The sequence below is a fragment of the Prinia subflava genome, chromosome Z (genome assembly GCF_021018805.1).
Source record: "Prinia subflava isolate CZ2003 ecotype Zambia chromosome Z, Cam_Psub_1.2, whole genome shotgun sequence".
Classification (NCBI taxonomy): domain Eukaryota; kingdom Metazoa; phylum Chordata; class Aves; order Passeriformes; family Cisticolidae; genus Prinia; species Prinia subflava.
Genome location: NC_086283.1, coordinates 59,439,771 through 59,463,542, shown reverse-complemented (window position 1 = coordinate 59,463,542; position 23,772 = coordinate 59,439,771). Strand labels below are relative to the sequence as shown.

The 23,772-nt window shown below is 39.3% G+C and overlaps 1 protein-coding gene across 1 annotated transcript in view; it reads left to right on the top strand.

The window, feature by feature from the left end:
- Nucleotides 1–22,460, top strand: part of SHB (SH2 domain containing adaptor protein B) — a 57,696-nt gene extending 35,236 nt beyond the window's left edge. Inside the window, exons 3-6 of the mRNA XM_063422896.1 lie at nt 152–367; nt 7,354–7,522; nt 11,698–11,817; nt 19,734–22,460. Of these exons, the coding sequence (XP_063278966.1) occupies nt 152–367; nt 7,354–7,522; nt 11,698–11,817; nt 19,734–19,917 (689 nt within the window). The 3' untranslated portion in view covers nt 19,918–22,460. The remainder of the gene's footprint in view (nt 1–151; nt 368–7,353; nt 7,523–11,697; nt 11,818–19,733) is intronic.
- The last annotated feature ends 1,312 nt before the right edge of the window (nt 22,461–23,772 follow it).

Here is a 23,772-nt window from a genome sequence, read left to right as displayed (position 1 = left end):
GTAGAATTTAGAAGTCTTGTACAAGCTTGTCATCTCTATAATTATGTGGCTATTAAGAAATGGGTGGAAGTTGAATGCTCTAAAATTATAGACTGTAATGATAAGACATGGTTAGTAGTGATTCTGATGCAATTTTCCTCCTTGCCAACAGAGTTTCAGCAGCAGGAAGGCATAAAGTCCCACCAGAAAAACATGCAGCTCTATGACACACCCTATGAACCAGAAGGCAGTGGTGTGGAATCTGATTCTGAAAGTGTGGTGAGTCGCCGTTTACGAGAAAGCAAATTGCCACAGGATGATGACAGGCCTGCGGATGAGTATGATCAGCCATGGGAGTGGAACAAAGTCACCATCCCAGCTTTGGCAGGTAGGATTCCTAGATTCCAGCCTCAAAATTCTCTCTCAAAGTTATAGCATATATACTTGCCTTTGGGGGTAATCGAGTACTTACACTCTTTTGGTGTGTATGTGTGTGTGAAGAAATGTCTGAAAAGGGAATGTGTGTCATTTCAAATCTTTAGCTGCTGCAGGAATATGGAACACTGCTCTTCTTGTTTGGTACTTCAACCAACCTGTTGTGCATCATCTTAGCACTTGTTTCATATAACTAAAACTTCTGATTCTCCCATTCCTTGTCCCTACCCTCATTTTAATGGATGGGATGTAGATAGTGTTTATTGTTGAGTGTCTCTGTGATGAGGAAGTTGCTTTGAAGGGTGCTGAAATTGTGGAGCGATTCTCAAAGGGACAGTGTAATGAAGTGTAGGGGGTGAGGTGGGAAGAAAAGAGATGTGGCTCTGGGAGCAAGCATGGAAGAAGCCTGAGAGCAATGATTACTGCCTAGTGAGTGTGCATTTACCCTAGGTAAATCCTGCTTGACAAACCTGTTTGCTTTCTGTGTTAAAACTACTAGATCTCTTAATGGAAAGAGAGCAGTAGGTGTCATCTGGTTGACTTTAGCTTTCAACATGTTGTGCTGTGGCATCAGCTGTGTTTGGAATGTTGTAGCCCAGATGGGTGAACTAGTAGATTTGCAAAAACCTACCAGAGTCATTGACCTCAAAGGGTAGTGATTCATACCCTTCCTAGAATCTGGTTATGAGTGTGGTTCCTCCAAGGATATGTTCTGGAACCCTTCCTGTTCAGCACACCTATTAGTAACCAGGAGCAGAAGGAGAGGAAATGCCCCTTATCAAGCTTGGAATAACAGCCAGGGGACGGGAGGGTGTGTGCAAAACTGACATTCCGCAGGACCTGAACATGCTGGAGAAAAGGACTGACAACAAGCTTACAAAACCTAATGAGAACAGGCCCAAAGACTTCCATCTGGAGCCAAGTAACCCCCTGCAATGTGGACCTAGGTCTGGTTGACTTGCTGGGATACAGCTTTGCTAGACGGGGCCTAAAGTCCTGCTGGAAAGTGGACTACATGCAGCTAGCAATGCTCCTCACCATGATGAAGGCTAGCAGCATGCGAGCCTGTATGAATAGGAGCAAGCCAGTGAATGAAGCAAAGTGACTGTTCCTCTTTACTGCATGTTTCTTGAACACTGCATAATGCTGTGGCATGATTCTGATATAAGAGAGATGTTGATAAACATTTTTGTTAGCACAGAGCCAAAAAAAAATACAAGAAACTGCAGCACATGACAGCACATGCGAAAAGATGGTGAGAGAACTGGGCTTGCTTAGCTTGGAGAAGAGAAAACTTGGGGTGGGATGTAATGAGAGCTTTCTAATGCCTATGACCAGATCCTCAATAAGATGGAGCCAGTTTTTTCACAAATGAGCAGGTGTGTGATGGGAAGATAAGATAAATCAGGAAAGGTTCTGACTCAAGCTGGTTTCTTCTTTGCAAGAACAGTTAAGCATTGGAAACAATTATTCAAGGACCTCTTGTAGTCTCCATTTTCAGGATTTTTTTCATCCTATGGGAAGAAATGACTGGATAAACAACCTGATCTGATCACATAATTTCCCACACAAGGTCGGTGATTGTGTGCTACCCAGAAGTAATTTTTCTCTCAAAAACCAGCAACTTCATTGCTTAATGGTGATGAGATACAAGCTATGGGACTAGTATACATCTGTCCCCCAGTGAGATCATATTTCACAAATTTTCCAAATACTAATGCAGCAGCTACAGAGACTGGATTATTTTAAAAGTTAAGTCTTAAGCGTCATATATGTGCATATGTAAATCACAGACATTATCCTTCACATAGTGGTCGTATTACATGAAATCAATGAGTCTTAATTCATTTGAATCTTGTCTTAAGCTTTGTATTCATCTTTATGTCTACTTTTTTGGTCTTTAACTGGTAAATTCTGAAATTGGGTTTTTCTGAGTTGTTTCAAAATAAAGAATGTTAGTTTTGTCAAATTTTTTCTTTATATCTACTTTTCAATTTTTACATGTAACTGTAAATTAACAAGGTCATTCCAATACAAGATTTTATGATTGGCTTATGTGTAAATATTCTTTCAAGTACTATGCAGTTATGAAAGCACAGAGAGCAAAATATTGCTCTACAGAATTAATAGAGTAAGGAGAGGTTTAATTAAATGGTATTATGATATGTTTGGATTACTTACAGGTTCAGCATGGAGAATTCTTATTTAAAGTAAGAAGAATAAACACCTTTTGAGATTAGTTAGATTTCTCTCATTACATTTGCCATTCATTATAGATTAGTTTGTTTTAAGTACAAGGTTATTTGTCACCAAGAAATGTCTAAGGATTGGCTGCAAGCAGAGTTGCAAGCTGCTGTTTCACCTGGCATCTCTAGAATTCATCTTCGTCCTAGGAGTAGTAAATGTTCAAAGTAAGGAAAGAAGAGCTTGAAGTTTGAAATGGTGTGAAGTTTGCAATGGACAAGTGTTGACCCTCTGCTGAGATGTGTGAAGTGCTCTTCTAACTTATGTGGTGGCTCCATAGTGTAGCACAGGAAAGGGTTTTTTCAGTTCTTAGCTGGGATTTTTCTGAGAAGTGCAGTGTTGCTCTAACTATTAAAAATTCTTGCAATGGGCAAGTCTCGCTTTACAGGCCCACAATTACATGGAAATGTGGATATCCTGGAGGGATCCTCTGCTGAAACTTTCCTATTTTGAGAAATTCATCTGGAGGGAACAACAGACATTTGTGATGAGAATTGCAGACACGGAGACTTGTGCTGCAAATGTTTTTGATTTGTCAGGTGGTAGACCATAGAAACAAACCAAAATGGCAAGCAACACTAGCATTATCATGAACCTGATTACTCATGCAAGTTTTTGAAGGAAAAAAATGTTCTTCTCCCATAATTTCAAGAGTTGTTACTCAAGCATAGCTAAAACCTGTTTATCTCTAACCTGGACTTTGAGATTTGTCAGAATGAAAATGTGTACAGGCTGTGGAATGTGCTGAGGCTGAGGGGAGTTGTGTCTGTGCTCTGACTCCTAAGGATGGGGCTGGGTCTGGTATCATGCTGGCATGGTGGATGGGGCAAGCTGTACGTAGGCTATGGATTTTGCTGTGCTAAAAGATAGTTTGCTAAAATTTTGCACCTCTGTGTAGCAGAACTGGAATGCAGAATTTTCACTGTCTTTCACACACAAATTTGGAGTTGTTTTATTGGAGGCTGTACAGCTGAAGCTAAAATGTGTTTTTGATGGCTTTTGTGGAAAGCAAGCAGGTCTTGTTACAACTCCTGCTGAGCTGGGCAGACTGGTTTGCCCAGAAGAGTTGAGGTTGGCAAAGTAATAGGAGCAAAGTAGCTTCCAGGTACGCAAGTCTGGCTGGGAAAAGAGATAACACCAGGGAGAGCCCACTGGATAGATAGAAGATAGCATGGGCATCAGAGGGTCCATTCAAGAGTGTTGTGCTGACACTGGCTTCCACTGAGCTTGTGAGAAATCTGTCCTTTTCAGACTGTCGTGTGGGCACAGAAAACCTTTGGGTAGAGGAAATGTCTGTGAAGTCTGTAAAGCCAATCTTGGTATTGCTTTACAAAATATGTGGCCCTCTGTTATAAAGAGGGTCTTGACTCAATGGTAAAGAGGGCCATTTGTCAATAGTTTCCAGCACTGATCATGGAAGGAGGACTTATAAATGCCAGACTTTTTCTGGCTGCTACTGCTGTTGCATGGAAAGGTGTTACCTAGGACCCTGAGGGACTTAAGGCAAGGGAGTTCTGGCATGCCACTGTCACAGGTGTATGGCAGGAATTACAGGAAGAGAGGCCACAGGGAGAGTGTGGAAGTGTCAGATATTGCAGTCAGTTCCATAACTGCAGTAGCTGAGTATACTTTAGCTTTGTTTAAGAGACGATTCATAGCAGCACAAACTCAGACCTGATTACAACATTGACTCAGACCAGATTACAACATTGGGTGGGCGGGTACCTGACTGGGTATCACACTTGCCACTTCAATCTGCCTGGATATCCCTTCAAGACTGCTTCTTCCTGACAAATTAATTCACAAAGAAAGGGGAAAAAAGAAGAAGAAAGAAGAAAAGGCCAGAAGTCCAGAGAGATATCTGAACTTTTCAAACAGAGAGAAAAGCTCCAACATTACAAAGCGTCTGAAATTTAACTTTGTCCTGTTTTTGGAGAATAGTTCCTACCTCTTACCATCATGTTAGTGACTTTTTACACAGGCATATAGAGATAAAAAAAGAGGCAATGTTTTTAAACTGAAATAGGAGAGATTCAGATTAGATGTTAGGAAGAAATTGTGTAGTCAAAGCTGGTGAAGCACTGGAACAGGTTGCCCTGACATTGTGGACTGTTCAAAGCTAGATTGGATGAGGCTCTGAACAGTGTGGTTCAGTGGATGAAATCATTGCCTGTGGTGGCATCTCACTGTTCTTAGGGGGTTGCAAATAGATAATAATTAATTTTACTTCCAACTGAAGCCATTCTGTGATTCTGTGTTGTAAAGATACAGCTGTTAACAGTCAGAACTGAGTCTGTTTTGTGAACTGCATTTTTTGGTGTCTGAAAGATGTTCCTTGTTCAGAAGGTGACAGTAAGCTCACTGCTTTTCAGAGTGTACCCAAGTTACATCTGGGTGTTTTTCTATTAAAATAATAATACTGCTCGTGTATGTCACGGGCAAGTATCCACATCCACATCCGCAATGTTTCTCCTTGTTACGCTAATCAGCTTTCATTATCCAGTAATGAGGTTGAATCAAAATTTATAATAAGGAAGAACCAGCATATTTCCACCATGTATACTTAGGAATGTGATTGAATATGTTTGTCCAATATTTGCAATTAAAAAAGTTGTGCCCACTTTCTCTGAGTAGAGGGGGGATTTGCAAGTGTCCTAAGCTTCATGACATAAGCATAAATAAATTTTTGAAAAACAGCTCCAAAACACTTTCCTCATACAACATGTCTCTGTGCATTATCTTTTTGAACTTGAACACTGCAGCTGTCTGCTTTAAAACACTACTTTAAAACACTACTTTAAAACACTACTTTAAAACACTACTTTAAAACACTACTTTAAAACACTACTTTAAAACACTACTTTAAAACACTACTTTAAAACACTACTTTAAAACACTACTTTAAAACACTACTTTAAAACACTACTTTAAAACACTACTTTAAAACACTACTTTAAAACACTACTTTAAAACACTACTTTAAAACACTACTTTAAAACACTACTTTAAAACACTACTTTAAAACACTACTTTAAAACACTACTTTAAAACACTACTTTAAAACACTACTTTAAAACACTACTTTAAAACACTACTTTAAAACACTACTTTAAAACACTACTTTAAAACACTACTTTAAAACACTACTTTAAAACACTACTTTAAAACACTACTTTAAAACACTACTTTAAAACACTACTTTAAAACACTACTTTAAAACACTACTTTAAAACACTACTTTAAAACACTACTTTAAAACACTACTTTAAAACACTACTTTAAAACACTACTTTAAAACACTACTTTAAAACACTACTTTAAAACACTACTTTAAAACACTACTTTAAAACACTACTTTAAAACACTACTTTAAAACACTACTTTAAAACACTACTTTAAAACACTACTTTAAAACACTACTTTAAAACACTACTTTAAAACACTACTTTAAAACACTACTTTAAAACACTACTTTAAAACACTACTTTAAAACACTACTTTAAAACACTACTTTAAAACACTACTTTAAAACACTACTTTAAAACACTACTTTAAAACACTACTTTAAAACACTACTTTAAAACACTTAATGCTATCACCCACATGCCTACTTGGTTGTGTTACAATAAGTTCACTTTTAAATGCATGAGGCCAATACGTTTTGTAGGGAGTCCCTTCAGTTTTCCTTGTAACATTTTTTCCCCAGTATTGCTGTTGAAATTCACATAGGAATTCACATAGGGGCTGATTGAGCTGTTTGTGCTTGTAAGCACTGTGATTTTTACCTCCTGACACAGTGAAGATTCTCTGCCTGGTCCTCACTAGATAATCTTAAAAAAATTATCTGCAGCTGGGGTGTTAGTTTTTGATGAAGCAGCCAACCATAAAAGGCAGTGAGAGTCAGGAATATGATGTGGGTAGATTCTTTCACTGTTCCTGTCAACATTCTGTACTTTAATTTTTTTTTTCAAACTGTGGCTATGTGGAATCCATAAGTGTAGAATGAGGATTGCTGACATTGTTAGTATGTGCTTGGCTATGGGTATTACAGTGCTCTAACAAGTTACAGCTTTCCAAAATAAGTTGTATTGCTTTTCTTGGAAGTCTGTCCTCTAATAGTGTAGTTAGTGAGTGAAATTATGAAAAGCTATTTTTCTTTTTTCATCTCTGTTTTGTAGACTTTAAAGGCAAAAGCTTTGTGCTGGCAGCATGTGAGTGGATGCACTGTAAGCTCTTTGCTGCTTGACCGTATTTCTGGTATGGATAGATGGTGTTAGCTGCCTGATTTGCCCCCAGATCACTGTTAGGATGATACCACATAACCTAAGGCAAACTGATGTTCTCACTTGTTTGCTTCTGGAATTATGGCAGGTGACTGAAGGCTTGTTACTGTTACTTGTTTAGCAGCATCATCTCTGGAGGATCAAAGTGTCAAATGTCAAGATAAGCAGTTGTTATTGTAGCAAGGTTTAGATGAGCCTGAATTTTATTACTGGAAAAGCAAGAGAGTTTTAGGACTGTACTCTGCATAGTAAGAAACACTTTACGTGATACGTGTAACTTTGTAGATAAGGCATCTTAATGCTAGTGGGTGTATGTTTATTGTCTGTGGGGTGTGAAAATCTCTCTGACTGCTACAACTCTTTTGGTCCTTGCTAACCTTGCCTGGAGAGGTAATTATTGTGTGTCTTGCAGCCCAGTTTAATGGAAGTGGGAAACGGCAAGCATCTCCTTCCTCAAATGACCACCACAGGCAATTAAGAGCACCTGGAGGAGGATTTAAACCTATCAAACATGGCAGTCCTGAATTTTGTGGGATCCTGGGAGAGAGAATAGATCCAACTATTCAACTGGAAAAGCAGATGTAAGTAAGCTCTCTTAGATGTAAGTAGCTCAGTAATTGCTCTCCAGCTCTTTGCCTCCCAACTTACAGGAGCAGGAAGTGCCCAGATCCTGCTGACCATCTTCCCTCCTTAATATCCCCAAAGCCTCAAAGACCTACTCTTCGTAATCCTGTGAGGTGTAAGTAATTTTTGTGGGGGAACAAAATAGTGTTAAACAAGAAAATCATCTCAGGAACAGTGAATTTTACCTGTCAAGTATATACAGTTATTCCATTTTCAACCTTTATACTGCATTAGGGGAAAAAAAAAAGTTTTATCTCCCATATAACCAAATTCTCTTTAATAGTGTGTGAATCCCATATATTTGTGGCAGCAGAGCGTGTTTCTAATACATCAGATTTGCCTTGCATCTGGCTGTGATTCTCCTCCAAGGAGAGAATGATAAGACTACTTAAACAGCTTTCAGAAAAGAGATTGTTATTTCTACTCTTGTGCTGTCAAACTTGAGAGTGGTATTTAGATGCACCTTTATCAGCTCCAGGTTCGGGTTCTGAGTGCATTCTGAAGTGAATGTCTGGTATCCACACAATTGGCCCCTGTCTTGCCTCATTGTTGCCTTTCCTTGAAGTTTGGACAGACTGACTTGTGTGATGGAATGACCCACTGTCCTGTATCATACCAAAGGTGCAGCCTCAGAGAAGGGGCTAGAATTCCTGCTAGACAGAGAAAAATCCTCATGTGGAGCAATTTACAAAAGCTAGAGTGAATATTCCTGGGTTCTGAGAAACCAGTGGATTCATGCAGTGAAGTGAAGAAGCTGTGCCATGAATCCCTGAAGGCAGTCCACTCCAGAAACTGTCATTCTTGTGTTAGAGGCAGAATTTGTTTGCACCGGAGAGGGAGGGCATAATTTACCATGGATTGAGTATTCACTTTGTGAGAATACTTTGCTCATTAATGCTAGTGGTATTGAGAGGATTAACAATCTTTCTACACTTTGAATCCTCAGTAGGAGGGAATCCTCTCCTAGTTTGAGAGGAGGCAGTTCCAGAAATTGCTTTTCCTTCGACATTCTATTTTTCAGGCAGTATTTGAAAGCTTAAGTTTGAAGTGGATAATAATATTATCCACATGTTGTCATGTTCCATCTGATGAACCTCAGCCTTTTACCCATTTGCCCACTGACTGATTGCATGCTTATCTCCAGTGGAGGAAGTAGCAACCGTTATTGTGAAATCAGTCACTGATATTGTCAGGTAAATAACTAAAAGGCTGTAAATTTTACTGTACATTTGGTCCTCCAAGTTGGGTAGTTCCAGCTCTTAATTTTTGACTCATGTCATGTCATTCTCTCTTTCAGTATAACTGCAGTTAAATGTTAAAAATGCAGGTTTTCCTTCCTAACTATTCAAACGCCAGTGACATGAGGTTATTTTTGATTCTTCAGTATGATGGATCAAACATAAAATGAATGGACAGTTAACAATGATGTGTCAGAAAGTGCAAGAATTCACATTTATTTTATCATAGATTATTCATAATAATTCAAACTACTCAAGTTTTACTAGTGTGAGACATCCCCACAGCACATGCCAAACCCTTACTTCTTTTTCTGCAGAAGTGGAGTCTTGTTTTTGCAGAAAGGAATACAAGATCTAAAGGAAAGGATGTACACAAATTAGCAAGTGGATGGGTAGGTTAGGATATTCCCCAAACAGGCAAAAATACCAAAGTGTATTGGTATATCAAGAAAATACTTTTAGTTACTTGTGACTGAGGAATCTGTAACTATGAATTTATTAACTCATGGACCCAGGGGAACCAAAGTAATTTGTTCTATTTCCTCAATAACAGTGTAAAGAAAAAGTGTGTTCTGCTGTTTCCATTGTCTCATTGAAAGTGAATCCCTCCCAACCTTATAATCAAGATCTGGTAGTTTCCTGTTTTGCTGTAACTCAGAAACAGAGTAGTGTGCGTTACGTAAGCTGTAATAACTTATTATACTTACTGTATAATTGATGCTGCTCTCCTGTCTTCAGTGGAGTTATGGCCCCTTTGTGGTCAAAACCTGACCATTGACAAAGTAAGGGACATCAGGAAGAGCATTCTGTAAAGCACAATCAGGGTACTTACAAACGTGGGAGGAGATCCTGTTGGGGGTCAAAGCGTGTGATTATGTTAGAATTTTGCCTTCAAGTTTGTATTGTGTGCCTGTGTTTTCTAGGATATCTTAGAAGACTTTCAGGTTATTCCATACTTTTGCACTGGTGTCCTTCACAAGCTTTCATTGCACTTTTTAAAGACCACATCACTGACGTTTGAATCTTTGACCTTTTGTCACAAATGCTTATATGTTGACGTTTAAAAAAAATAAGCACACCCAGGGCAAACAGATCCAATACAGTTGAACAGCAAATCACTCAGGAACTTAAAACTGATTATGACACTTTGCTTATCGCACTTAGGTAGCTGGAACAGGAGCAGTGTCCCAATTACATGGGCATATGACTCATGAGCAATTACTCTTCTGCATACTGCTGTTTACTGTCAGGTGTAGCCAAAACAGCTTCCCGACGTCACATCTGAATCAGATGCTATCTCATCTGATCTACTCAACTGTTCTACTTTCAACTCTAAAAGCAGGTTTTTCTTCCTCAAACCAGCCCTATGTTCTTTTTCCATTTCTCTCTGAGTCTGGTATCTCTTATTTGGTAAGGTAATGCTTCGCTTTTGTTTTATTTGGCCCTTTGGAGGAAAAAAAAATAAGGATAATTGTAGCTAATAGGAAATGTTTTCAAATTCTCCCAAATCCATTTCTTGATTCACACTTGTGTTAATATTATTTCCTTACACTCAGAAGGCAATCTAGTCTTTAAATTGCTTGTTAAGAAATATCCTTCACCAATAAATATCTAATGAGAGATGAGGAGGAGACTGCCTGAAATCATTTGCATCTGTGTCTCTATCTGATTTGTGAAGTGATGAAGTTGTCAGGGCCTCCCTTTCTAGTCTGTCGTGACTATACAAAGTATAACCTCTTTTTAGTTCCCTATAATGCAGACTTTGGTTTTAATCTAGCACACAATGAATTTTTAATTTGGACACCAACATTTTTTTTAGCACATTAATCAGATTTGACAATGGAGACACCAGCACAAGGTAGTTAAGAGCATGATGTCTGTCAAAGACATTTATCTGGTCTTTATTTATGTATCTTTTTAATTCACCTGTCTTTTAGCTGGAGCATCTTTCTTAGAGTAAGAACAAATGGAATAAAACTCTTTTGCACAAAGCAAGCAACAGTTCCTGATAAGAACAGACAGAGAGCACTTCTGATGTGTTCATTGTCTTGCTTAGGCAGACATGGTAGTGTCACATAGTGCTTCAAAGTGCACCTGGCAATTGCAGGGAGGGAGGCATCTTCCTCAGAGACATGTTTGACACAGTACAGGGCCAGACACATTTTACATTGCTCTGGAAACTTAGGGAAGGGTCAAAGCACTTTCTCATGGAGTCTGAGATTTTGAAAGCTGATACAGAGCAGCATGCACTGAGAAGCTTCTTTGTTTGCAGTAGTGAGTTTAATGAAGGACCCACCTCTCCTCTCCCAATTTCCTTTCTTCCCTGAATTGTTCACATCTACTCCACAGATCCACAAGAGATTTATATAAAGCTCTCAGAGTTGCCACAGCTTTGTTTAGAGTGTGCCTTTTTTGATAGATCTTCACACTTCATCACTCTTCTCCTTTTTCAAAGATTTATTTTAGCAAATCTTTTCCACTGTTAACTGTTCATATTCTCCACTTCTGATCTTCTATTTCTTTGCTTTTGTTGTTTTTTTGTTTTGTATATTGATTTAAAAACTGATGTATCCCAGGGACGAAATAGAGCAAATGTGTATATCATGGATCTGCAGATTTTAATGTGTTGCTCTAAATGGGAGTTTCTTACATAGATGTGTACACCAATTTTATTGCATGGTTCTCCTGATCTGAGTTTTTCCCCTCAGCTGACAGGAACTACAAGCCTCCACAATTTGTAATAACTTCATCTGGTGCTTTTTATCCATAATACATCAGATTTTAAAGGTATCCATGTACTACTGATAACAGTCCATACCTTAAAAAAATTAAGTAGTGAAAGCAGTGTGGGTGGCAATATTTGTGTGTGTATTAACCTCTTTGCTTTTTCCTAGATGGTACCATGGAGCAATCAGTCGGACAGATGCAGAAAACCTGTTACGTTTATGTAAGGAGTGTAGCTACCTTGTAAGAAATAGTCAGACAAGCAAGCATGACTATTCTCTTTCACTGAAGTAAGTACTTGTCAGTAAAACATAGTAAATGTATTTGTAAGCCTTAACTTGTCTGGCGGAATAGGAGAAAATTATCCAGTTTGTTCCTGCAGTGTTTCAGCTCCAAAGGACTCCAGAGTGTTTGGGACTGTGTGATGAATGGTTACAGTCACTGAATTAGTACCTTCCTGTCTGGGGATGTTAGGAGATTTTTAGTCTTCATTTGGTGTCCACTTAACTAAATAAACTTGGAGTAATTTCTTTTCTGGTTCTAATTTGAAATGCTCTTGCTGCTTCTGCTTTAGGCTGAATAAGTAACTGTATTGTTTGGGGATTTCATTCCTTTTGTTTTGTGTGCTTTACTGCAGTAAAGCTGTACAGCATTGCTATGGTTCTTTGAAGTAAAAAGCCCAGGATTGAGTGTGGAAGATCTACTGAATTAGGAAATGAGCAGTATTCAGTCTTAGCACTGCCCTGAGTTTACCTTACCTAGCTTAGGCTAAGCAGGGTACAATCCAGACGTTCTCTTCAACACACCATAAAACAGATTCATAGAACAGTTGGGGTTGGAAGGGAGGATCAAAGATCATCTAGCCCAACTCTTCCACCCTTGACAGGACAATATGTTCACTTCATTTTCTAGCTGAGGAAGATAGTCAAGGTATTCTGTGCAAGAGAAAAAGAAGCCCCTTGACCTTGGTATAGGCTGTACAGGTGCAAAGAGAAATGTTTCCTGTCTTTCCTTCATGCAGGATAGGGTCTGATGTGGAGCCTAGCCTTCCAAGTAGGTCTGGGGTACAGGCTGACTTGCCCTTTTCACTGGCATTATTCCTCCCAGTTTGGCTTTTGTGCCATTTCTTGACAGGTCTGTTCTGAAAATACATTTTACTGCTGTGATGATGGTGATACCTGGTTGTAACAAACAGTTTTATAAATAGCACCAAAGCTGATACTTTTTTATGTTTAAAATTCCATTCTAGGACTTGAGAAGAAAAGTATTTTGTAGGAGCACATTTTAAGTCATTATTCCTCTGCTATTATTTTTGGGATCTCCCTGTAATGCAGAGGTTTGCCTTGAGCTGGAACACATCTGCTTTAGAATTCTGGCTCAGTTCCTGTTATCTCTTTTGTAATTTGATCTGCGTATTCTCCAACATAGGTGTCCTCTAGATATTTTCAGACACTAAAGTATTAATAGCACAAGCTTTGGAATAAATTTTCCCTCAGGCTTAAATTTTCCCTTAAATTCAAAGTCTTGGAATACAAGCTTTTTTCAAAAGTATTTCACTTAACTCTTGCATCAGCCTAGTGATTTTTGTTATTCAGCCATAGCACAACTTTCAGAGGGAAAGGTGACAATTAAAATTGTATTTTGCTGGTTTGGACAGCTGAGTTCATCCGTTTAATATCCTCTTGTAGTCTCTTTGCACAGAACTACAACATTCCCATTGTCCATTAGGTGTGCTTGTGCTTCTCAGGGACCTTTACTACCCCGTGTGAGTCAGCATTTCTTTTTGGCTAAATGTTTCATTTATGCTTCCGGGAAAAAGTAAGAATTACACCCTGCTGATTTTGTGCAGAGTTTAGATAACAGTGATAAAATCTATTCTTCTGTTTCATGTAACAAGCTTTTTCTAAAAACAAAACCAAAAGCAAAAACCAAGGCCAAACCTCTTCACTCTAGTTTTTGAGTTTTCTCTAGTAACAAAAGATTGTTTCCCAAAACTCAGCAATAAGAATCTACTCAAATATTGCCTGTATTTAAAAAGTGAAAAGATGGTAGAACTTGCTCATTTTCATTTAATATAACTGAATATTGCATAATGTAGACATTTCTGAAGACCATTTTTTTCCAATAGCAGGAGAATTCCAAATGTAATGAAATGAGCGTGAAAATAACTTTATTTTTAAATTAAAATGCATCTGTGTAAAAAACAGTCATTGAGGTAGTTTTAGTTGCTCATGTCAATGCCTGTCACTTTGAGATGGTGCAGTTTACCCAGTGAAATTTAATTGCATGTGATTAGCTATCTCTGGGGGCATCAGTGAAGGTCTTATTGAAGTACACATTTATGTTGCTTATCTCAGTTAGAAACAAGAAATTGATATTGTTGGTGAAAAGTGTTTTAAGATACAAGCATCTTTCTATGGATTGGGATCCAAAGAGCTAAACCTCTTGGTCAGCATTGTTTAAATTCTGCACAGCAGAAGAGGGAAAGAATATGATCTACCTTCTCAGAACAAAATGATCTCAAGGCATGATGGGCAGCTATACATTCTCTTGAATCTCGATTGTTACCTTTGTTTCCTCTTCTCTGTATTCCTTCAGGGTTGTAGATATTTGTCTCGTTCATACCCACTCACTCCTTCTTTAAACACAATTATAATTGCAGATGGCTGGGTAAAAATTGGAGACCCACAGTCCTGGTAACTGTGCTGTGACTAGAAGTTTCTGGCTGCTTTTGAAATGCCTGGTTTCAAATTCCTTGTCTGAGACCTGTTCTTTACAAACAAGCAGATGGGTGAAAAAGATAGAAGTAGATGTGCAAATGAAAGAGGGAGAGCCATTTCTTACTTGTAAATGTTTTAGGTGTTCAGCAATCACTTCAGTGAACATCAGGCTCACAGGTGCCTTCCTGATGCAGCAATAGAACAGGATCTCAGGATTAGCATGATTCAGTCTTGCTCGGTGAAGACCAGGCACCAGCTGAGCTTTACTAGCTAATCCTTTCAGACAAGATTCCTCCCTCCCAAGGCTTTTGCAGCAGTGTGCATCATGCCCACACCACTTCATTTCCTGACTGACATTTCAGTTTTGGGAAATGTGACTATTCTTAATTTTAGATAAGGGTTATCTCACAAGTTAACTAAATGTGCAGTCTGTGAGCAAAAACAGTAACAGGCATTGCTTTCTGTTCTGTCAGATAGTTCCTGCACAATCATAGCCACTGGAAGTACAGAGCTGAATTCAGAGAGGGTGGTGCCTTTTGACATCCTGATCCTGTGGACTCATAAACAGGCATATGGTTTCCCTGAATAGCAAAGGAAACTGCAAGCTATGGTTTTTTGGTGTGGTTGTGGATTTTTTTTTTGTTGTTTGTTTGTTTGTTTTTGTTGGGTTTTTGTTTGTTTTGTTGGGTTTTTTGTCAGTACAATCTGTAGAAGTGATCCTGATTTCCAAAGCTGAGTACATAAACTCTGGGTAGTTCTGGGTTCAGGATAAATTCTGGACTTGCACCTTTCTGTGGATTTTGTTAATGGAAGTAAATCCTGTAATACTGTAAAAATTACAAGTTTCTTTGTGTCAGTATAATTTACAAAGAGGTCATGGGATTTTTGATATAGCTCTAAATTAGCAATTGAATAAAAATATTCAGAAGTGTATTACTAGTCTGTTGTTAGGCTAAACCATAAGGATAGAGTCCTGGCTGCTAGCAGAAAATATGGATTCTGTCCAAGAAGCCAAAGATTTTCACTACCTTCAAAGTAGCAGATGGGAACTGGTTATAGAGAAAGGAGCCTGGGCTCAATAGTCATCTTCACACATTGGGTGCAAATGAGCACTTCTACACCTTGTTTGTAGGGGAAAAGACATTGTTTATTTTATCATCGAGACTGTCCATCAGGTGTAGAATGACAGTGTTGTGTATAAAGTGCTTGAAAAAGCAAAGCTGAAACAGGAAAACCAGTTCATAGGCCAGCCTCTTAATGGCTCCAATAAATAAGTTTTAAATTTTTTTTTTTTTTTTGTCTGGGGTTAAGTAATGAGTCTTTCTTTTTCAGAGGAGCTTTTATTTTATTTTCTTGTTGCTGTATATTGACATGAAACATTATAGGCTTTGTTCAAAGCAACAGCATGTAATACAAGTTAAAATTATGAAATAGAAAATCATTTCAGAACGGAAAAGTAACACAACATGTATTTCCTACATTGCTAGATTTTTTTTCCAATGCTGTTGCAGAGTTGTTGCTTTTTTCTTTGTGCAAGTGATGTTTCATCAAAGTGAATGCGGAAAATCTATTCTGACAAAACAGTGCTTTCTTCAGCAAAAATAGGGTTCAGAAAACTTGGCCAAACTTTCTGATTGTGAACACTGAATCATGTTTCAAAGCCATTAATATTTCCTGGGAAAAAAATACTAGGTTTAATATCTAATTAATATTTATTAAACCTGCTTTTATCACACTTCATGCATAACATCAAAAAAGTACGCTCTGATTAACTGTCTGCCCAATTCCTTTCCCATCCTCACTGGGTTTTGAACACTGAAAGAAAATATGTGGGGAGGTTGCAATTCAAAGTCTCTTGGTGTTACAGTTGTGTTGCCAAACATTTTAAACAAGGTATGACTGACCATTAGTCATATATCAAGTTTATGTCTGTGTAAACATCTGTGCTTGAGAGTTCCAAAGAAATTTCATGCAGGCATCAGCAATTAGCAATTTACTTCTATATTTGAAACTCATGGGAATGGTTGCAAAAAGGAAAGAAAGGATAGAATATTGTCTCTAATAGCACTGTTTTGTCACTGTTTTCCCTCAATTGAATGAAAATGTAGTGAAGAGTTATTGCAACATTTGAAAAACCACAATGGCACTCAGAATTCACACAGTAACAATGTCACATGCCTTAGTTCCGGCACCTTATTTTGCAAAATGTGTATGTCTTGTCTCTTCAAGGCACCGGCTGTCCTCAGTGTTCATATATGTGAACTTGGAATCACTATTTAGGTTCTTTTCTTTGGAAACTTTGGGCCTGGCAGGTTCTAATAATTATTGCCGAGCTGAAAAATAGGCATTCCAAAACCAGGATTACTCAGTCAAGCACTTGTTCAGGTAGACTCCAACAGTGCTTCAAAAACTAAGCAGAAACCTCTTTACAGTCACTCAACCATGAAGCGTTTTTCCCCTTCATTACCTGATATTTCAGTAATCTCTTTGCACACTAAAATCGGAGCTTAGATTGAAAACGTTTGGAGGAGAGGAGGAGGGAGTATAATTTCCAGGTTCCTTTTTGATGTGGTCCCTTAATTCTAGTCAGTGGTCCATCAGCACTGGGGCTGTTAATCAAGTGCAGATGCATTTTGCCCTTACCTGTTATTAACGGCACTGATTGTCTGAGTCCAGGCATTCCAGAAGAGGGGAGACTGTGAGACAGCTTTTAAGGACAAATAGAGAAGGTGAGACAGCACAGAAGGATCCTTAGTGTAGATGTGAATAGTTTCACAGAATAGTTTAAAGTGTTTAATTCAAGGACGTGATTTTAGGGTGCTTAGTTGACTTTCTTCCAACTTAATTTGTTTTACATTACAGAAGATGAGAATTGTCTGTTTTGATATGTACTTGCAACCACTGACATGTCATTTTGAAACAGGGAGGGCAGATAGCACATTCACAGTGTGATTTTTGGAAACTTTTAAAAGAGGGTGGAAAGGGAGGTAAGGAGGAAGATATTTGAAAACATAATCTTTTCTTTCATCCACTATAAGCCTGAAATAATGCTCAGTTTGAAGAGTTCTGGACATCCAGAAAAGTACCCAGGATAGAAGTCAGGTCTGTCACTAACAATGTGGTATTGACTGCAAAGACTAGGAGTAGGCAAAACCAAATCATTGACTGAATGTTCTTGCCTCTCAGTTCTACTCCTTTATGAACAGAAAATTTCCATGTGGGACACTGCAAAGCTTTGAAGTCAGTTTCACATAACCTTCCAGTTTCCTAGAGATACCTAGTTGGGAATGGACCCCTGGAGATGTCTAGTCCAATCCCCTACTCCAAGCAGTACATGCGTATCAGGTTGTTGAGTCCTTTGGAAAACTTGTGAGGGTGAAACCCTTCTGACCTGCTTTATCCTGGTTCCCGGGCGCTAGGACTCTTATGAGGAAGAAGACCCTGTGTCCAGTGGGAACTTCCTTGTAGCTTCTGCTTGTTGACTGGGAATCTTCTGTTTTCTCCGTAACTCTCCATTTTAGGCAGTGGATGATTGCAACCTGACACAATCCATCTCATCTTTTCTTCTCCTGGAGACTAAACAGGCAGAAGCTATAGATTTGCCTTGTCTGCTTTAGCCTGCTATTCATAACATTCTTTTTCCCTCATCCTCACAAACAGTGTGACCTTCCAGAACACTCACTTCTCAAGATATGTAGCAGAGGTTCTTTTTGTGGAAGCTCAATGACTATGTGCTACACAAACCTGAATATATGCATAGGTCCTTCTTGGGGAAGCAACAGCTGTCTGTCATGAATAATACATGGCTTGAAGCAATTTGTTCATACTATGTGCATTGTCGTCCTCTTAAAAAAGGCTTGTGCCTTTTTCTTTTCTGCACTAAAGTGCACTCAAAAGATTGTTCTCTAGTCCTTGCCATACTTTTGAAATTAGCACATGCCTGTGATTCCATTAATGTATTTGCACTCTCTTAAGTAATTTTGTAGCACAGTATATTCATAGTGAACTGAAGAAAGAGAGCAATACATCTGTCCTCATAAGTATTTAAAGATGTTGCTCTTATTTAAGGGAAATAATTTAGAGATCAATTATGACTTGAAAGATATATTTTCCCACTAAGAAATTGATATTCAAAGCAAGATTTTAAGCATGTAGAGCCATAATTACAGTGCCTGCAGTGGTTTCTGCACACCAGAAACATTCTCTTCACCAGAGATTTGTTGAATACATCTGAAAGATGTGAGCTAGGTTATGATACAGGCACTTACAAACGCTGCACCTGCTAACTAGAATATGGCAGGTTTTAGAGAAGCTGGTTTTAACATAATTTGTTTTCCTGCTGCAGCTTTCTGTGTCATCTTGAATTGGGTTTCTTTGCTGACACAGACTAACTCTAGTTTTAACACCATTGTCTCTGCCCCTGGACACACCTAGAAGAAACAATGGCTTGGAGCCAGAATTGTGACATCAAACAAGCTGTAAAAAACTTCTTGTAAAAAGCAAGCCTCATTTAACATCTTGATGTGTAGGAGCTGTTCCTTGCACTTGTGTTGCCCTGGCTGAACTCTACACTCCTAAAGTAGCCTATATGTTATGTTAAGACAGCAGACGGTGAAGGGTCACTTCTGGGAAGAGCTGAGGCCAGCTTTAGCTCTGGTGCTGTATGGCAGTGTGGGTGGTACCCATCAGAGTGGAGTTATGTTGGCTTTGCCAAGAGCAGGCAAGGCAGTTCCATAAGTTCCGTGGCACTCTTCTCCTGCCTGCGTAATCATGAGCCTTCCCTCAAAGAGAGTGCCTGCAGAAAGACCACAGGACAGCAGCCCTTGCTCAGAATAGTGTTCACTCCAATGCAGTATTGTGCCATGAACCTTGGGAACATGCTCACCTGGAGTAGTTTTCTCACCTGAAGCCAGCAGATTTCACACAGAGTTGTGTTCTGGACAGTTACTGCCAGGGTGGAATGGGTGAGGTATGCCCTGAGGCATCCACAGGGTAGAACAGGACAGTTCATGTCTTGCCTATCTGAGCAAGGTTTGTGGCCTGCTTGTGCCTATGAAGGGACCCTCAGGCCTCTGACAGGCCAGCACCACAGATATTTGGGTCCAGAAGTAATGACTGGCTGTAGTGAAAATAAGTGTGCTTAGGAAAATACTGAGGGGCTGGGGAGTGGGTCATGGGGAGGAAATGGATTGTCTTCTGGCACACCTCTGGATCACTTTCTGTGTGAGACAGCCTTGCATGTGGATCAAGGCAGCACAGGTACTGAAAACAAAACACTACCTTAGGCTGTCTTTGTGGTGAACTGTCCATGGGGGTTTGCAACTAGCAGTTGGGAACTGTCAGTCTGGCCACTGTCTCAGCCTGCCACCCAGCAACTACTTGGCATTTTGTTTTCCTACTTTCCCCTCCATAAGGAGAGCCTGTCGTGGTGCTGCACCCCTCTTTCCTATGCACAAGCATGAACTTACACTTTGCTTTCCTTGCAGGAGCAGTCAAGGTTTTATGCATATGAAGCTGACGAAAACCAAAGAGAAATACATCCTGGGTCAGAACAGCCCTCCCTTCGACAGTGTTCCTGAAGTCATCCACTACTACACTACAAAGAAGCTGCCTATCAAAGGAGCAGAACACTTGTCGTTGCTCTACCCTGTGGCTGTACGGACTCTCTAACAACCCAGTCTCACCCCTTCCTGTGGATGGGAGGTGAGAGATAAGCTGGGTTGCACAGAATTCATTGCCAGAATTCAGAGCTTGAGTCTATAAAGGAGAGAGGCAGCCTTTAGTCCTGTGAACGTGGGCTCTCTGCAGAATTGTCTGTGGGATTTTGTGTGTGATACACTTGTGCTGCAGCGTGCCTCTCTAACTGTATTGCTGTGTAAGAGAAAGAACACTTATTTTAGTGCAAGGAGAGCAGTTAACCTTCCCAGACCTTCTGTGTGAATGAAAGTGCTTCCCAACAGAAGTTCTTCCTTCGTATCTTGAGAAGAATCAACAAGTTCTTCTCATCAGTAAAAAACCAAGAACTTTTACTCTCTTGCTACCCTGAGAAACTTCTCCATGAGAAAGAGTAACCTTACTCTGAGGGACCCTAGGGTGTTCTTGATGGACCTGAGAAGGAGCTGCTTAGCAGGCAAGTCTCTGGCTCTGGTCACATAGCTTGATGGGTTTGGGATATTTTTAATGCAGTTTCTTGGGGTAGTCAAATATTGAACTTCTATTAGATACACAATCTTAAAATAATTTTGTGAGAGTGAATCATGGTCAATTACTTATGAATAGGGGATGTAATTAAACAGTAGTTTATTATATATTTTTACCCTTTTTGGTACAATAATCTCTTAATGTTTACTGTCTTCATTTGCAAGTTTCATTTGTAGGTACAGGCAGCTAATTCTGTTTGGGGCAGTTACACCATAATGTTTTAAGTAGTTAGGATAAGTAATTTTGATATGTGGGTTAGTATTTATGCATGAGGGTGGTCAAAGGCTTTTATAAAGCTTTAGTAGGCAAAATCTGCACTTGCTCATTCATCTGGATCTAACAGCTGTCCTACTGATGTAGCAGGCTAACGTGTATCATCACACTGCCTTTCCACAAGATGGCTTTGCAGCTGTGAGAACTGCAGTATGTAGCAGAGCAGAATTTGTTTTTCTGGTCTGCCAAGGCATTCTTAAGGCACAGCCCCATTGGTGCATACCCTCTGGCCAGTGCTCTTTTTCACCATGACCAGAAGCCTGCCTCCTGCTGTATTTCAGTCACTGCCAGCCAGAAGCACTGTGGAAGCTGCTCTTTATCTTAGCCATGCAGCTCAGTGCCCATCCACTTGAGACATATTTTCTACATGCTCTGTGTGCTCATTCAGTGAGATAAGCGAAAAATTATAATTGTATACAAGCTGGAACTGGGGAATCTATAGCCTTATAGTCCTCATGTTGTGCCATCTCCCACATACGTCTAGAATGTTATGCATTTACCCATCAGCTGGTATAGTAGCAAACTGGTGATATGCAGGTTATGTATTTTACAGACAGCAATAGGACTGTGAAATTGTGTGCTATTTAATTCAGCTTTCTTAGCTACTACTATTTTTTTATGTATGCTTAGAAAGAAGTGCAAATCTGAAAATTGTAATGAATAATCACTTATTGCCTGTAAAAATAGTGCTTCATGGTATTGTCTAATCTGGTAAGAACCTCAAGGATGACCCATATACTGTCACTGGTGCTAAATATTCTGTTTCCTTTTAAGCCTGCCTTATTCTTTATATGGCATCCAATGGAGATTGAACAGAAGTTGATGATACGTACATGAAGAGCCCAGTGTCATTCTGTGCAGCAATGGTAGTGGGTCAAACTCACTATCTCACCCAGAGTCGGAAGCTGCATTCAAATAGGTTTTCCAGTTTTCCGAGGAGGGTCGCACAATGGAGGATAAAGAGACAACATTCTTCTCCAAGTGAAAACAAACATCCCCTTTTCATGTACGCACCTACCTGCTTTTTTTATTTCCCTAAAGTCTATACTCTCTTAACATCACCCAACTGACAAGAGCATACAGGCACTTTTAAGTTACTATATTGTTTCACCAGAGTAGGAGTTTATGAAAGTGACAGAGTTTACACAGATTAGGAAGCAGGCAACATCTGCTCTGAGTCTTGGCCTTTGTGGGCTCAAGCAAAACTATCATGCCCTTTGGGACAGAAATATGTCATACTTCTTTTGTGTGTTGAATTTGGCATGATTGCTGTTCCATGGTCTGGTTTTCTTCTTTAAAGGGAAAAAAAAAAAGTATGTCCCTACTCTGTCTAACAGCAATTACCAGCAGAAACCAATAGCATCATTAACCAAGGCCTTGTCTGGCTTCCTTAAGCACTTTGTCTTTAATTCATGGGGATAACTATTGTACCAGACCTTTCTTGTCATGGGTCTGATCAAAAGTCAGATGAAGCCAGCAAGTGCCGTTTTGTTGCTGTCTGCAGAATTTGGGTTGGGATCTGTTGCTTCATACAAATCACGTGAATATACGTCATATAAATGAGTATACCGCTTATAACAACTTCAAGGAATAGATCAAGTTTCTTGGTTCAGCAAGAGGAAATCATCTCAGAACGTATTGGTTGCCCATGGGAAGGTTTTTTTATTTTTCTAAAAGACTTTTAGAAAATACTCAGTAATTGCAGAATAAATAAAACCAGGATTTTGTTTGCACTGTAATGTTGTCTTTGTTTATTTAAGTGATTGTATGATATTTTTCCAGTGAAGGAATATTCTTCCCAGATTTTTTAATGTACAGTGAAAATGCAGTGTGTTAACAGTGTGTAGTATTGCGTATAGGTGGAAGATCTTGTAGTGATCGTGCCTATATAGCACATTAAAAGTTTATTTAAAAAAATATAAAACCTCTCCCTTTTCTTCCTCTGATTGTCCTTGTGTACTCAGATTGTCATTAATAGCTAATAACTGAAGCGGCATTTTGGAACAACTTGTGTTTATGTGTTTTAGCTGTGTTGTGAAAGTAATCATTAGGTTGTAATTTGGAGTCTGGAAAATCATATGTCTCAGTTCTACCCTGACTAATTCTCTTGATAATGTGCACCTTTACAAGGGCTGACACAGGTGCATGTATGAATGGTATTGCTGGCAGTGTCCAAGGAATCCAGTTATTGCTGCTGACAGCATAACACTGGTGAGTCACTCTTTTCAGTCTTTGTAAGAGGTGTTAATTAGGCTTCTATTTTGATGAGTATTTCACAGCATGGTGAAAGCTGTGAACATCTGTATGATGTGTAGGAGAGCTTTAGTGGCCAAGATTGCATTTCACAGCTCCTTCCATAATTGGAAAATCATTTAGATTTGTGGAAGTACAGTCATCACCATGGTTTCTGTACTTGATAATAGATTGTCTTACTTTTAAATTAAATCTGCTGAGACAGGATGCAAAGCACAGGACTGAATTAAGTGCAAAGGTACAAAGCAGACATTTTCAGCTTCTCAAAGAACATGGCCTGAATCTATACTCTGAGGAAAATGGTTACTGCTTGAAATTTGACACATTTGTGTACTTCTCCTCAGTGTCCCGTTGGGTTTTGCACTTTATCTTGATGTTATGGCTCAAGCTGGCAACACGAACACCATGTGGCAGCATTGTTGGAGTCCACAAATGATATCCTTTATATCCAGGCTGATTCCATTTCAACACCCCTACACTGCAAAGCTATACTCTGGTGGACCCAGTCCTCTGCTGCTCCAAGTTATTCATGCTGTCCTTGGGTGGTACCTCAAGTGGTACCTGAGCAGAACAAGCAAGGTCTTAGAAGAATTTTATAACAAATAAACAAAGACCTTACCCCACACACTACTCTACTATCTCCCTGTAGAGAGGGTAAAACAAAACAGATTTGGAACAGAACTGCCACTGGTCTTGGCCACCTGGGCACACTGCTACTTTGTGTTCAGCCACATGTTGACCATATCACCCCCAGGTGCCTTTCCTGACACTCTGTTCCCAGTCTGCAGTGCTGAGTGG